Source organism: Bison bison, unplaced genomic scaffold, assembly GCF_000754665.1.
Source record: "Bison bison bison isolate TAMUID 2011002044 unplaced genomic scaffold, Bison_UMD1.0 scf7180017864464, whole genome shotgun sequence".
In the NCBI taxonomy this organism is placed as follows: domain Eukaryota; kingdom Metazoa; phylum Chordata; class Mammalia; order Artiodactyla; family Bovidae; genus Bison; species Bison bison.
The window spans coordinates 9,802,958-9,816,429 of record NW_011495025.1 but is presented as its reverse complement, the minus strand read 5'-3'; the positions used below and the strand labels follow the sequence as shown (position 1 = coordinate 9,816,429).

The following is a 13,472-nucleotide window of genomic DNA, read 5'->3' as shown; positions in this document are numbered from 1 at the left end:
TGGTCAGGCAAGTAAGATCACATATGTGGCACAGCTTGACCAAAAAAGTAAAACGACTGGGTTTTCTTGCAGGGAACCAAAGAACTCCTGATGGGGGAGGGTTAACATTCCACTCAGTCAGTGTTGTTTCCCTGTTCTGGATGGCATATATTGATATTACCAACCCTTTCCTGAGAGCACCTGTGGAGAAAGGTTCTCTTTGTCTTTTCAAAAGTTTTCCATTTTGGTTCTAACTGTGGGGAAAAGAACAACAGAAACAAAAGTCCCATTTTGGTCTAGTTAGATTTCATTTTATAATATCTGGGAGGAAGGAATGAATTGAATATGCACTTTTTTTTTTATTAGCCAAGAACGTGTTATGCCCTCCATCTCTTTCATGTGGCCACCCCAAACCCCAAGATGTGACAGTATGCTAATCTCAAACCAATTTCTGGCATCAAAGAGGTACAAATTTCCTTCCCTGTTCTTTTGGTAGCACCTTGATTAACACATTCTTAAGGAGGGAGCTCTAAATAGCATGCAGTTTCTAAGAAAACCAACAAACTGAAGATGAAGTAAATATCTGTTTAATTTACATACATCAGTAGTGTAACTGATATTAGTCTGGAGAAAGACAAAGCACACTGAATTATACATGTACGTCTAGTTTTCTTTGTAAAAAAAAGTTTTTGGAAAGAAACATCTGCAACTTTACAGGGTACCCTGGGATTTTAACGAGGGAAGAGCACAGTCCACTATAAATTCTATTAATTCTACATTGTAATTTAGCAGCAAACATGTTAACATGGGAACATTAAAGTCATAAAGGAGCTTTATTGTTTGTGAAAAAAAAAAATCACAGTTCTTGACATTACAGTCTTTTCTCTCCCCTCCCCAACCCCGGTAAAAGGGCAAAAAAAGGTCAAGGAAATATTAATTTGTAAAAGATCTACTTTTCTAGTGTCGATTGCTACACACCATTCTGTTCTGTGAGGACATGCTGCAGAGGGGTGCTTCTCTCTGTACAGTGAGCGTCTCACGCACAGACTTTACATACCCTCTGCAGGCGTCCTGAATGAGGCCAGTAGGTCAGTGACACCAGTGGTCAGATGTCAAGGTAAACAAACAGATCAACACACATTTATCCCAAGATAACACCCTATGTTAGTACTATTGCCAAGAAAAAAAAACCCACAAAAGAATCCTGATTTTTAAGTTTGAAAAATGTACAAAAATATCAGGACAATTATAAATTAATATATATTAAAGCATCGAGAAACAGCAAAAGGATGGCCTAAAATGTTAAGTACAATGTACTTTGATACAATAAATATTTCTCATGGAAACCGAATACTGTATAGGGCTGTTTAGAACTCATAGAAACAAAAATTCATATTATTACTAATTTATTTATCAATAATCTATTGGTTCTTTATCATCTCCTTTGTCATTTATATTACAAAAAATTAATACTGGAAAACGGTAGATAAACACTTTTGTGTGCTTCTCCTGCTAACATGCTGACGTTTAAAAAGAAGATAAAATTTATTTTAGCACTCTCATCTCCTCTCATGAATGGAACCCCGGTCTTCAGGATACCTTATGTTTTGCATAAAATATTTCTCATCCATTCATTCCGGCTGTGAATTCTGGAGTTCCATTCATCTGCCTTGCACCCTCACTCACACACATGTGCTTGGTCTGTCCTTCCTTATGAACCATGTAGATGAGAACCAGGGCGCAGAGTATTATGCTCTGGGCAACTTCTCATCAGCAGAGAGAACCTTGTCTCTCTCTTGGGTATGTGCTTCTGCTGGTCTCCAGCAAATTAAAGGCTGAATCCAAGTTATCATGGTTCGCATGGTTGTCCTAATGCCTCCAGGTGTATCATTCTTTATACTTCTCCAGCATTGGGGAAGCTTTAGTTCAAGCATTTCTTTTTTTTCTAAATGCAGAAAAAAAGTCTTCATTCTCATAATAAAAATAAGTCTGTTCTGTATTTTACAATATATTTCAAATATTTTCACTATGAAGCATTCATGAGTCCAACAGGGTCAAGAAGTAGACAACATTTTCCAAAGACCAAAGCTGCCAGGGATGCGTTTAGGAGGCCCAGCGGGTACAGCCACACTTTACCACCTTCTCCACCTCGTCCACAAACGAGGACCCATCAGTGCATTCGAAAGAGTATTTCCTTCGCTTGCTCCTCAGAGGTCCGCAGCACTGCCCGCCTGCACAGCCCCCTCTGCATTCCAACCGAGACACCTTCTTGGTCGTCTGGCAAGCGGCATAGCCCTGCTGCTTTTGGTAATAATCTCTTATCCGTTCCCCTCGACAAGAGATTTCTAGAAAAGAACAAAAAGCACAGGCAGTGTAAGGGCAGTTGCTGTAAGTTGTGCGAAGTGGCTATGAATCTACTGCTCAATTAGGGAGATGCTGCTTTGGCTTCCGGTTTGTAAGGGCTATTTTCAGCATTTTGCTCAAATTTGGTATTACAGGCTGGTGGCACAGTCTGCTCTGTTCCTTGCAGAAGACTTCTTCTTGGCCTTTATTTTGAGCAAGTGAATACTCTATGTGTGGACTATAAAAATACTATGCTTTTGGACCGACAAGAAAATTGGCTTCCTAAATCTTCTCTTTTATATAGCAAAAATATACATCTTCTGTTTTTATACTACTAACAGCTGGTTTTGCTTACCACAGGGCACCGTTTCAGAGAGTATGCAATTTAATTTATTAGACCTAGAGTTTAATGCCATTCAATCTGTTACTTAATACAAGTAACATTCCACTAACTTCATAAATCACCCGAGTATGAACTAGTTCAAAAAGAGCCATCTGCTAGAAGCCTCCACAGGCACGTTCCTTTCATCTCATCACCCCTATCCACACAACAAAATCTCTGCCAGCTGGAGGTGGAGCACATCCTGATCACGCAGACACAGGAGAAGGAAGTACGTGGGTTGAAATGTCAGCCCATTTCTGTCCCTCTCTCCTGCATAATTTGCTATCTTAAATCAGTTGATTCTAAGGTCAAAGGTGATTCTGTCCTAAAGCTAGAGCAGAATTATTAGCACCTTCTTTTCTGTGCCAGAAGATGAATGAGTGATCTATACAGAGGAGAACAGCAGAGGAAGGTAAGAAAAGTGAAAGTGTTAGTTGCTCAGTCATGTCCGACTCTGCGACCCCATGGACTGTAGCCCACCAGGCTTCTCTGTTCATGGGATTCTCCAGGCAAGAATATTGGAGTGGGTTGCCATTTCCTTCTCCAGATGACCTTCCTGACCCAGGGATCAAACCTGGATCTCCAGCATTGCAGGCAGATTTTTTACCATCTGAGCCACTGGGAGGCCCAAAGGTAAGAAGGAATGAAGGAAACGACCTTCTGCATAACAGAAAAAGGAGCATTTACATAGCAAATCACAACATGGGAAGACATGTGAAGGCCATGTAACATTCTGCTGCGGAGGTTTGACAGTGAAAGTGAAAGTCACTCAGTCGTGTCCGACTCTTTGCGATCCCATGGACTATACAGTCCATGGAATTCTTTAGGCCAGAATACTGGAGTGAGTTGCCTTACTCCAGGGGAATCTTCCCAACTCAGGGATGGAACCCAGGTCTCCCGCATTGCAGGCGATTCTTTACCAGCTGAGCCACAAAGGAAGCCTGCCATGGAGGTTCAGTACCTTCCGTATCTGTGCCTGCCTTACACTCGAAAGTAAATCAATAAGAGCAACTGCAGATAGTGCAAAGAGCTGGCATTTCTCAAGTCACTCTCCTCTCTGTGTGTCTCCCTTTCTCTCTTTTCAAAGACGACGGCCCCTCTTGCTCTGCCAAGAGAGAGGGAGGGGCCCAGCTGGCCCGGCTCACCTCGATCACAGCTGTCCCCGGTGTATCCACTGCTGCATTCACAGTAGGGCTGCCCCAGTCCTGAGAGCCTGCATTTCCCATGCTTGCACTTGATCGCCTGGCATGGGTTAAACAGATCCTCCTCTTCATCACAGAGGACGCCCCCATGGCCCTCTAGGCATTTGCAGCTGTAGGAGAATGCATTGATGGGCAGGCAGGTGCCGTGGACGCATCTACAGAGGAGGAGGAACGCAAGGATGGAAATGCGTTAGGCAGAGAGGATAGGAACGGAGTGGGGATGAGGGAGGGAATGTAAGGGAGACAGTGCTAATGGACTGACTTCTTTCTCTCCCCTCTATCCCTTCCCCCTTTCCTTCTTTCCTTTCTTCAGTATGGGTTTCAGGGTTGGAGAATGTGGGTTTAACTCCCAAGCAGCCCAAACTCACTTATTTCCAAGACAGGGGTCATTGGTCCTCTGATCACAGAGGGGCCCTGTCCATCCTTCCTCGCACTCGCAGGTGAAGCCGGCCTGGCTGCTGGGCTGGCATGTGCCATGGGCACACACCTTCTTGTGGCATGGTTCACAGCCAGGCAGGATGCCGGTCTGCATGGGCACCTTCCGGAAGTCCTGAAGTTCGCTGTTGATGTAAAGGTTCCGGATGCAACCGTGGAAGCTGGTGCCATTCTGCCCAGGGGCCTGGCGCAGAGCTGCGGCCACGTTGTTCTTCCCGGGCATGCCTGGGGAGGGACACCGAGTCAGAAGCCAGGTTCCCTGGGGTTCCTCAGCCAGGGGCCACCCGGACCCTCTTAGCTCTTCCAGTGGGATGGGAGCAGTCTGTGCAACTCTTCTTTAGGAGAACCAAGCAGAACAAGCATCCTGTCCTGCGGTTCTCAGCCAGGCTGCACATCAGAATCACACTGGATCTTTGAAGAAACACTGATGCTTGGGGCCTCAGCCCAGACTGATTTGATCAGATTACCTGAGTGGAGTGGGGGAGGGAGAAGGGATGTATGTTTCTTCGTTTTTATTTTTTGGAAGGTGCTCCAGGCAATTCTAAGGCACAACTAGAATAAAGACCCCAGGTTCACTGGCAGTCCATTTTTAATTTTTAACATTTGGTTTTTAAAAACCTTCAGTTCAGATCAGTTGCTCAGTCGTGTCCGACTCTTTGGGACCCCATGAATTGCAGCACGCCAGGCCTCCCTGTCCATTACCAACTCCCAGAGTTCACTCAAACTATGTCCATCAAGTCGGTGATGCCATCCAGCCACCTCTCTGTTGTCCCCTTCTCCTCCTGCCCCCAATTTATAAAATCTAAATTCGGGTCACTGTACTTAAAAGTAAGTGGGAATGGGAGAAGGATTCCTGCTCCTTTACCTCCACACCCAACTCCCATCCTGGACACACACCCCTGAAGCCTAGGGTTTCACAAAGTAGTTTTTATTTCCTGACCAACCCCAGGGCCCAGAGAGCTCAGAGGACATGCTCAATGTCATTAGTAAGACTAGGTTAGAATTAGGCTGATAAGACAAACTTCCCTAGTCTCAAGCCATAGTTCAATCCATTGATTTTCAGAGGATGAGAGCTGAGATTCACGACGACCATTCGCCCCAGTCCTGACAAATTTCAAGCTGGCGACTAGTCCAGCATAACACTGGCAACGTCTCAAGCTCAGCCACGGATGTCATTGCCGGAAAAACTCACCCTGCTTCCTATCAAGATAGCACCTCATTCACATTTTATTTATTCCCTTGCTAATTGGGTGAAACATTCATATTCCAAGAAATTGGGGCTATAAATTAAATTCTTCCAAAACCAGAATTTGCAATCTTGTGTATGTGTGTGTGTGTAAGTGCTTAGTCGCTCAGTTGTGTCTGACTCTTTGTAACCCCATGGACTGTAGTCCACCAGGCTCCTCTGTCCATGGGATTCTTCAGGCAAGGATACTGGAGTGAGTAGCCTAGCCTTTCTCCAGGGGATCTCCCCAACCCAGGAATCGACCTGGGGTCTCCAGCAGTGCAGGTGGATTCTTTACCAGCGGAGCTACCAGGGAAGCCCCATCTATATATATACACACACCACACATACACACACATATCTGTGTAGTGTGATACGTTGCTTCAGTCATGTCTGACTGTTTGCGACCACATGGACTGTAGCCTGCCAGTCTTCTCTGTCCATAGGATTTCCCCAGGCAAGAATACTGGAGTGGGTTGCCATGCCCCTCTCCAGGGGATGTAGATGCATATGTGTGTGTATATATATATATATGCATACACATATATATGCACACACACACACATACAAATATATATACACACATAAATATATACATACACACATATACACACACATGTATATCCCACTAGTGACAGTCATATGGTAACCCTCATTTGTTAAAGCTGAGGAATCTTTCCATGACCTAAGCCAGACTCTGAAATAGTTCCTGGATGGGATCCTATGTGAAGCAGTTGGGGAGGGGATGGAGCCAAGGTCTTCAGAGCAGCTGACATTCTCCCCTGCACTCGACTCTGAGCTACTGGCTGGGGGCGCTGAAGCTGGGAAAGACCATGGCTCTCACTCTCTAGGTTTGTTGGTTATAAAGACCAAGAACCACAGTACTCTCTGGGTAGCATCTTCTCTCCCATTCAAAGGAGACCCATTCGAGGTCTAGGAGGTACCAAAGTCAGACAGTGGCTTATGCAAAACCACCAGGCTAGAGATCAAAACCTGTATTTTTGGACTGTGTGCATTCGGGCCAGTCATTTCCTCTCTTCTGGGGCTCAGTTTTCTCATCTGTAATGCCCATGGACGCACCACCTGTTTCCCAGCTTGAAATATCTAAGACCCACCAGAGGGGCGCTGTTCAGAAGGCGGCTTCCCAGGCCCCCTTTTTTCCCCACCTGAGATTCTGACCCAGAAGGAAGGTGTGGGCACAGAAATAAAAACATATAGCTCAGCTGAATCTGATGCAAATAGGCCTGCTGAATTAGGTGTCGTGGATTAAAAGTCTTGAGTTTGGGTTTTTAGTCTGCCTGTTTGGCCTTGGTAACTGGATTGCTTCCTAGAATGGGGTCAAAAGGACAGAATGTTCCATTTCCAGGAGAGGACTAATAACTGTAAATTTCTTGTTTGAGGGTGAGTTCTTCCTCCTCTTCTTTTTGAAGAGGCTTTGAAACATTATTTATTTACTTATTATTCGATATGCTGAGTCTTCTTTGCTGTGTGGGCTTTTCTCTAGTTGTGGTGAGCTGGGACTACTCTCTAGTTGCAATGCGTGGATTTCTCATTGCGGTGGCTTCTCTTGCTTCTCTTCTCTAGGGCACGCAGGCTTCGGCAGTTGTGGCACATGGGCTCAGTAGTAGCATTTCCTGGGCTCTAGGGCACAGGCTCCATCGTTGTGGTGCACGGGTTTAGTTGTTCCATGGAATGTGGGATCTATCCAGACCAAGGATTGAATCTGTGTTTCCTGCACTGGCAGGGGGATTCCACTGAGCCATCAGGGAAGCCCAAGGGGATAAGTTCTTCTAATGTAATCATGCTGCTGCTGCTAAGTGGCTTCAGTCGTGTCCGACTCTGTGCGACCCCAGAGACAGCAGCCCACCAGGCTCTCCCGTCTCTGGGATTCTCCAGGCAAGAACACTGGAGTGGGTTGCCATTTCCTTCTCCAATGCATGAAAGTAAAAAGTGAAAGTAAAGTCACTCAGTCGTGTCCAACTCTTCACGACCCCATGGACTGCAGCCCACCGAGCTCCCCTGTCCCTGGGATTTTCCAGGCAAGAGTACTGGAGTGGGGTGCCATTGCCTTCTCCAAATGTAATCATATCCATTCTGCAAAAACATGTGGACTCTAATATCTGTACATTTATGATCCTTTCTTCAGAAGTTAAAAAAGAACTTCTTCCAAAACTATTTCAAGAGCTCACACAACATGCATATATGCGCATGTAAAGACTAAAGTACAGACCCATGAAGTTCCATGGCAGGGAGAAGCAATCAGTAAGCGTGTTCTTTCTATTCCCAAAGTTAACAATGATACAGGTCTAGTTTTGATTGTAGTAACTTGTAAACGAAAATGTTGATACATTACACATATAGTTACTTTCAGTAGGATATTATAAAATCAAGAACTATCATAACTCAACGTTTTCAGGTGCTTGGTAGACTTCTGACCAGAGAACTAAGTTTTAACTGATAAAAACAAAAGTAAGGTCCAGGGATTTTTTTCCTTCAGCCTTTCCTCTATGCCATGGACCATAGATGGGATTTACTATTCATAAACAACAGTTAATTTAGTAGATACCTTTTAGCCTTAACAAGCCCTACATGTTTCAGAGTGACAATAAAGGGACCAAGTGTCAACACTGAGGTTTTGTCAACACTGTCCAATAGGGACATTAGGAGAGGATTTGTGATGCGTGGAGGGTGCCTCAATGTGTGGGTCTTTAAAAAAAAATCTCATTAATACAGGTCTTCCCTGTAGTTCAAACAGTAAACAGTTTGCCTGCAATGCAGGACAGCGGGACTCGATCCCTGGGTCGGGAAGATCCTCTGGAGAAGGGAATGGCAATCCACCCCAGTATTCTTGCCTGGAGAATCCCATGGACAGAGTAGACTGGCGGACTACAATCTGTGGGGTCGCAAAGAGTCAGACACAACAGGGCAACTAACACTACACTAATATGTGTTCTGGTTGGACTTTTATACACAAAAACATGAGGATCACATTGTTTTGTTTTATGGAAAGGCTATATCACGGGGAGCTGAAACCCAAGGGTGGAGAAAGCTGCCTCCCTGTTTTGACAGAAAATACTCTTGGAGAGGCTTATGGCATGGAATGTATCACCTTCAGGCTAGCCTCCCTGCAGAGTGTTCCTCTTTGCAGAGGTCATCTACCTTTCTCTCCTTTGCTAATTCAGCTTCTTCTGCCTTTATCATAAAGAATACAGGACCATGGTCTTAGGATTGTATTCTATTTTTTAAATGTGAATTACCCTTAAGACTCTCCTCTGAGAGGGAAGGAAATGAGCCCAGTGCAGTCTCTGGCAATGAGGCCGATTGAAAGTGGTTTTCTTCAGGCTTGAGAGGACAGAGGCACTGTCTGCATCCTTCCAAGCCCTCTATCCTTAGAAGGACTGGTTCAGTTCAGTTCAGTTAAGTCGCTCAGTCGTGTCCGACTCTTTGCGACCCCATGAACCACAGCACGCCAGGCCTCCCTGTCCATCACCAACTTCCAGAGTTCACCCAAACTCATGTACATCGAGTCAGTGATGCCATCCAGCCATCTCATCCTCTGTCGTCCCCTTCTCCTCCAGCCCCCAATCCCTCCCAGCATCAGAGTCTTTTCCAATGAGTCAACTCTTAACATGAGGTGGCCAAAGTATTGGAGTTTCAGCCTCAGCATCACTCCTTCCAATGAACACCCAGGACTGGTCTCCTTTAGGATGGACTGATTGGATCTCCTTGCAGTCCAAGGGACTCTCAAGAGTCTTCTCCAACACCACAGTTCAAAAGCATCAATTCTTTGGCACTCAGCTTTCTTCACAGTCCAACTCTCACATCCATACATAACAACTGGAAAAACCATAGCCTTGACTAGATGGACCTTTGCTGGCAAAGTAATGTCTCTGCTTTTGAATATGCTATCTAGGTTGGTCATAACTTTCCTTCCAAGGAGTAAGTGTCTTTTAATTTCATGGCTGCAATCACCATCTGTAGTGATTTGGGAGCCCAGAAAAATAAAGTTTGTCACTGTTTCCACTGTTTCCCCATCTATTTCCCATGAAGTGATGGGACCAGATGCCATGATCTTCATTTTCTGAATGTTGAGCTTTAAGCCAACTTTTTCACTCTCCTCTTTCACTTCATCAAGAGGCTTTTGAGTTCCTCTTCACTTTCTGCCATAAGGGTGGTGTCATCTGCATACCTGAGGTTATTGATATTTCTCCCGGCAATCTTGATTCCACTTGTGCTTCTTCCAGCCCAGCGTTTCTCATGATGTACTCTGCATATAAGTTAAATAAGCAGGGTGACAATATACAGCCTTGATGTACTCCTTTTCCTATTTGGAACCAGTCTGTTGTTCCATGTCCAGTTCTAACTGTTGCTTCCTGACCTGCATATAGGTTTCTCAAGAGGCAGGTCAGGTGGTCTGGTATTCCCATCTCTTTCAGAATTTTCCAGTTTATTGTGATCCACACAGTCAAAGGACTTGGTAGTGCTGAATAAAAACTCTTCTTTCCCCCTTTTTGAAAAATGTCCTTTTTTAAAAACATGGAATTCTATTTATTTACTTTCTTTGTTGTTTAGTCACTAAGTAATGTCCGACTCTTTGTGACCCCATGAATGGCAGCGTGCCAGGCTTCCCTGTCTCTCACTATCTCCTGGAGTTTGCTCAGACTCATGTCCGTTCAGTCGGTGATTCCATCTGACCATCTCGTCCTCTGTCTCCTCCTTCTCCTCCTGCCCTCAGTCTTTCCCAGCATCAGAGTCTTTTTGCAGTGAGTCAGCTCTTCATATCAGGTGGCCAGAGTATTGAAGCTTCAGCTTCGGCATCAGTCCTACCAGTGAATATTCACTGTTGATTTCCTTTAGGATTGACTAGTTTGATCTCCTTGCAGTCCAAAGGACTCTCAAGAGTCTTCTCCAACACCACAGTTTGAAAGCATCAATTCTTTGGTGCTCTGCCTTCTTTACTTACTTACTTATTGGCCATGCCATGTGGCATGTGGGATCTTAGTTCTCCAACCAGGGGTCAAATCCATACCCTCTGCATTGAAAGCACAGTCCTAACCACTGCACTACCAGGCGTCTGGCCCAAGCATTCCCATTCAATACTTATTTATTTTTTAAACTACATTCTAAAGGGGTCTTAGAAGACTCAGTGAAATGATCTCTAATGAAAGTATAAAAAAATCAGGTGAAGGACAAGTCCAGAAAGAAACAAAAAGCCACAGAAGTTAGATTGTTTACTTTTCTGCTCAATATTAAGAAGTGAATATCAATGCAGGTGGCTTTGGGTGCAGACAGACCTGAACTCAAACGAGGTCTCTATCATAGCTTCATAGCTTTGTGAACTTGGACATGTTCTATGGAGTCCCTGAGATACTTCCTTAGGGATTATAAAACAAAAAATCATACCTACTTCCTACAGTCTCTGGGGGTAAGGACTGTAAAAGAAGCATTATGCTGAGAACACAGCAGGTGCTTAGCAAATATAATTTCTTTTCTCTCCAACCACAGGTAACATCAATGACTTTCAACTGCCATTCACTGTAGTACAGGCAACAATGGAGGCTCTTGCCTGTTAATGAATCCCATAATGTGATTCCCATGAAGCAAAGAGATCAGTTATCTTGCTGCCCAGACTTTCTATAAGATACTTTTATTACAATGCATTATGGTTTCATGAGGATGTGTCTGTCTTCTCCACTCCCCTGGGTACAGAAGGGATGATTCTTTTTCAGTTTTTCATTCTTTATGCCTCTATTAACTTAGTTCTCAGCTTATGGGAGGTGTTCAATAAATCTTTACAGAATTGTACCAAAGACTTTTAACTGCTTTTTAAAAAAATTGCAATTCTATAGGAGAGTTCAGATTGTCTACTGCTAAAATTATTAAAATCAGAGGTGCTCTGGAATTTCAGAAATTTTTCAAAACTGCTTTTAGGGAAGGCTTTGAGGGGTTGGTAAAAATATGTAGCATCCCAAGGTTGTTCTTGTGAAAATAATTGGTGTAAAGTTGAAAATACCTGTCATGGTGAAGAAATTGGTTACATTGACCCATTCAGAAACTTTGGCTTATTTATCTGTAAAATGAGTTGATTTTATCTGTCAATTCATCTCAGTTCAATGTAATTTAATTCGATGCAACTCAATTCACCATCATATGCTTTCTTACTCATTTGCTTGAAATTTGAAATTCTATCTCCAGGTTATATCCACTCCTCCAGATTTATGCAAGAGTGCCAGGTTTCCCCACTGCGGTTCCTTTTCTTTGCGCACCTTCAGATCTCTGTCCATCCCTCATATATTTGCTCATCTGCCTTCTTGTTGCTTAAAAATAGTCTTCACTCTGTCTTTTCAAGCCCTAAACCACCTTTCCAACCTTCTCTCTTTATCATTCCCCTTAAGGTCTGAGCTCAACAGAAGTACTTCCCATTGCCCCAGTACAATTTGTGAATTTAACTTGTTCATTCATTAATTTGATTTCATTAATAACTATCCTATCCTGTAGATGAGTTTGTGACTAGTAGTGAAGACACTCAAGCACAGCAACATCTGACTTAAGCTGGTAGTGTTACCCTCCTTAAGGGAGCTGGGGTGGGTCATATACTCCTCAGTTTGCATCAAACTTGTTTTCTCATCTTTTTCATTGTCTGATTTGACTTATAACCAGCTTTCTTTTTCCATACACCACATCAAATAATTATCTGATGGGTAAATCAGCTAGCAAGTGATAGACACAAAAGAAACATTAATGTCCTTCTCCTCCCGACTACATATTTAGTTAGACCCAGGGTCAGCATTACAAAATAGACTCTTATACCCATCTAGGGCTCTTTCTTTTCTATCCTTGCTGTCCATCAATGATTGATCAATGACCATGGCACCAGGCATCAACAACTTCAGGATTAATCTGTGATGAGAATCATGGGGTTTGGGAATCCATGAAATTTGAGAAAGGGCTTACCTCCAACATAGAGTGGGGAGTCAAAATTCAGAGTGGACTGTTTTGACAAGTTGGTAATGATTTTGGGGCTCCCTCCATCCACTGAGAGGGAGAGACTTTGATCCAGGGCAAGTAGTTCCACAATGTGAAAATTTCCATCATTGATTGTCTCCACACTAAAACAAAAAACAAAACACAATAACTTAGCTGATTCTCCAATTATCTATTTATTAAAGAAAAGGAGGTACAATACAAACTGGACTAAGTTCTTTTGGGGAAAATATACTCCTATCCAATATTAATAAAGATAAGTAATAAGTAACCTATATGCAGGTCAGGAAGGAACAGTTAGAACTGGACATGGAACAACAGACTGGTTTCAAATAGGAAAAGGAGTACATCAAGGCTGTGTTCTGTCACCCTGCTTATTTAACTTATATGCAGAGTACATCATGAGAAATGCTGGGCTGGAGGAAGCACAAGCTGGAATCAAGATTGCTGGGAGAAATATCAATCACCTCAGATATACAGATGACACCACCCTTATGGCAGAAAGTGAAGAACTCAAAAGCCTCTTGATGAAAGTGAAAGAGGAGAGTGAAAAAGTTGGCTTAAAGCTCAACATTCAGAAAACGAAGATCATGGCATCTGGTCCCATCACTTCATGGGAAATAGATGGGGAAACAGGGGAAACAGTGTCAGACTTTATTTTTTGGGCGCCAAAATCACTGCAGATGGTGACTGCAGCCATGAAATTAAAAGACACTTACTCTTTGGAAGAAAAGTTATGACCAACCTAGATAGCATATTCAAAAGCAGAAACATTACTTTGCCAACAAAGGTCCGTCTAGTCAAGGCTATGGTTTTTCCAGTGGTCATGTATGGATGTGAGAGTTGGACTGTGAAGAAAGCTGAGCGCCAAAGAATTGATGCTTTTGAACTGTGGTGTTGGAGAAGACTCTTGAGAGTCCCT

At 43.5% G+C, this 13,472-nt stretch overlaps 1 protein-coding gene across 3 annotated transcripts in view; it reads right to left on the bottom strand.

Moving 5' to 3' along the window:
* Nucleotides 1-550: 550 nt before the first annotated feature.
* The window catches only part of SLIT2 (slit homolog 2 (Drosophila)), a 404,995-nt gene continuing 392,073 nt past the window's right edge, over nucleotides 551-13,472 (bottom strand). For all 3 annotated transcript variants that reach the window (XM_010860216.1, XM_010860217.1, XM_010860218.1), the window contains 4 exons: nucleotides 12,521-12,675; nucleotides 4,275-4,566; nucleotides 3,850-4,061; nucleotides 551-2,324 (listed from right to left, as the gene is read on the bottom strand). In XM_010860216.1, the coding sequence (XP_010858518.1) occupies nucleotides 2,083-2,324; nucleotides 3,850-4,061; nucleotides 4,275-4,566; nucleotides 12,521-12,675 (901 nt within the window). In that variant the 3' untranslated portion in view covers nucleotides 551-2,082. The remainder of the gene's footprint in view (nucleotides 2,325-3,849; nucleotides 4,062-4,274; nucleotides 4,567-12,520; nucleotides 12,676-13,472) is intronic.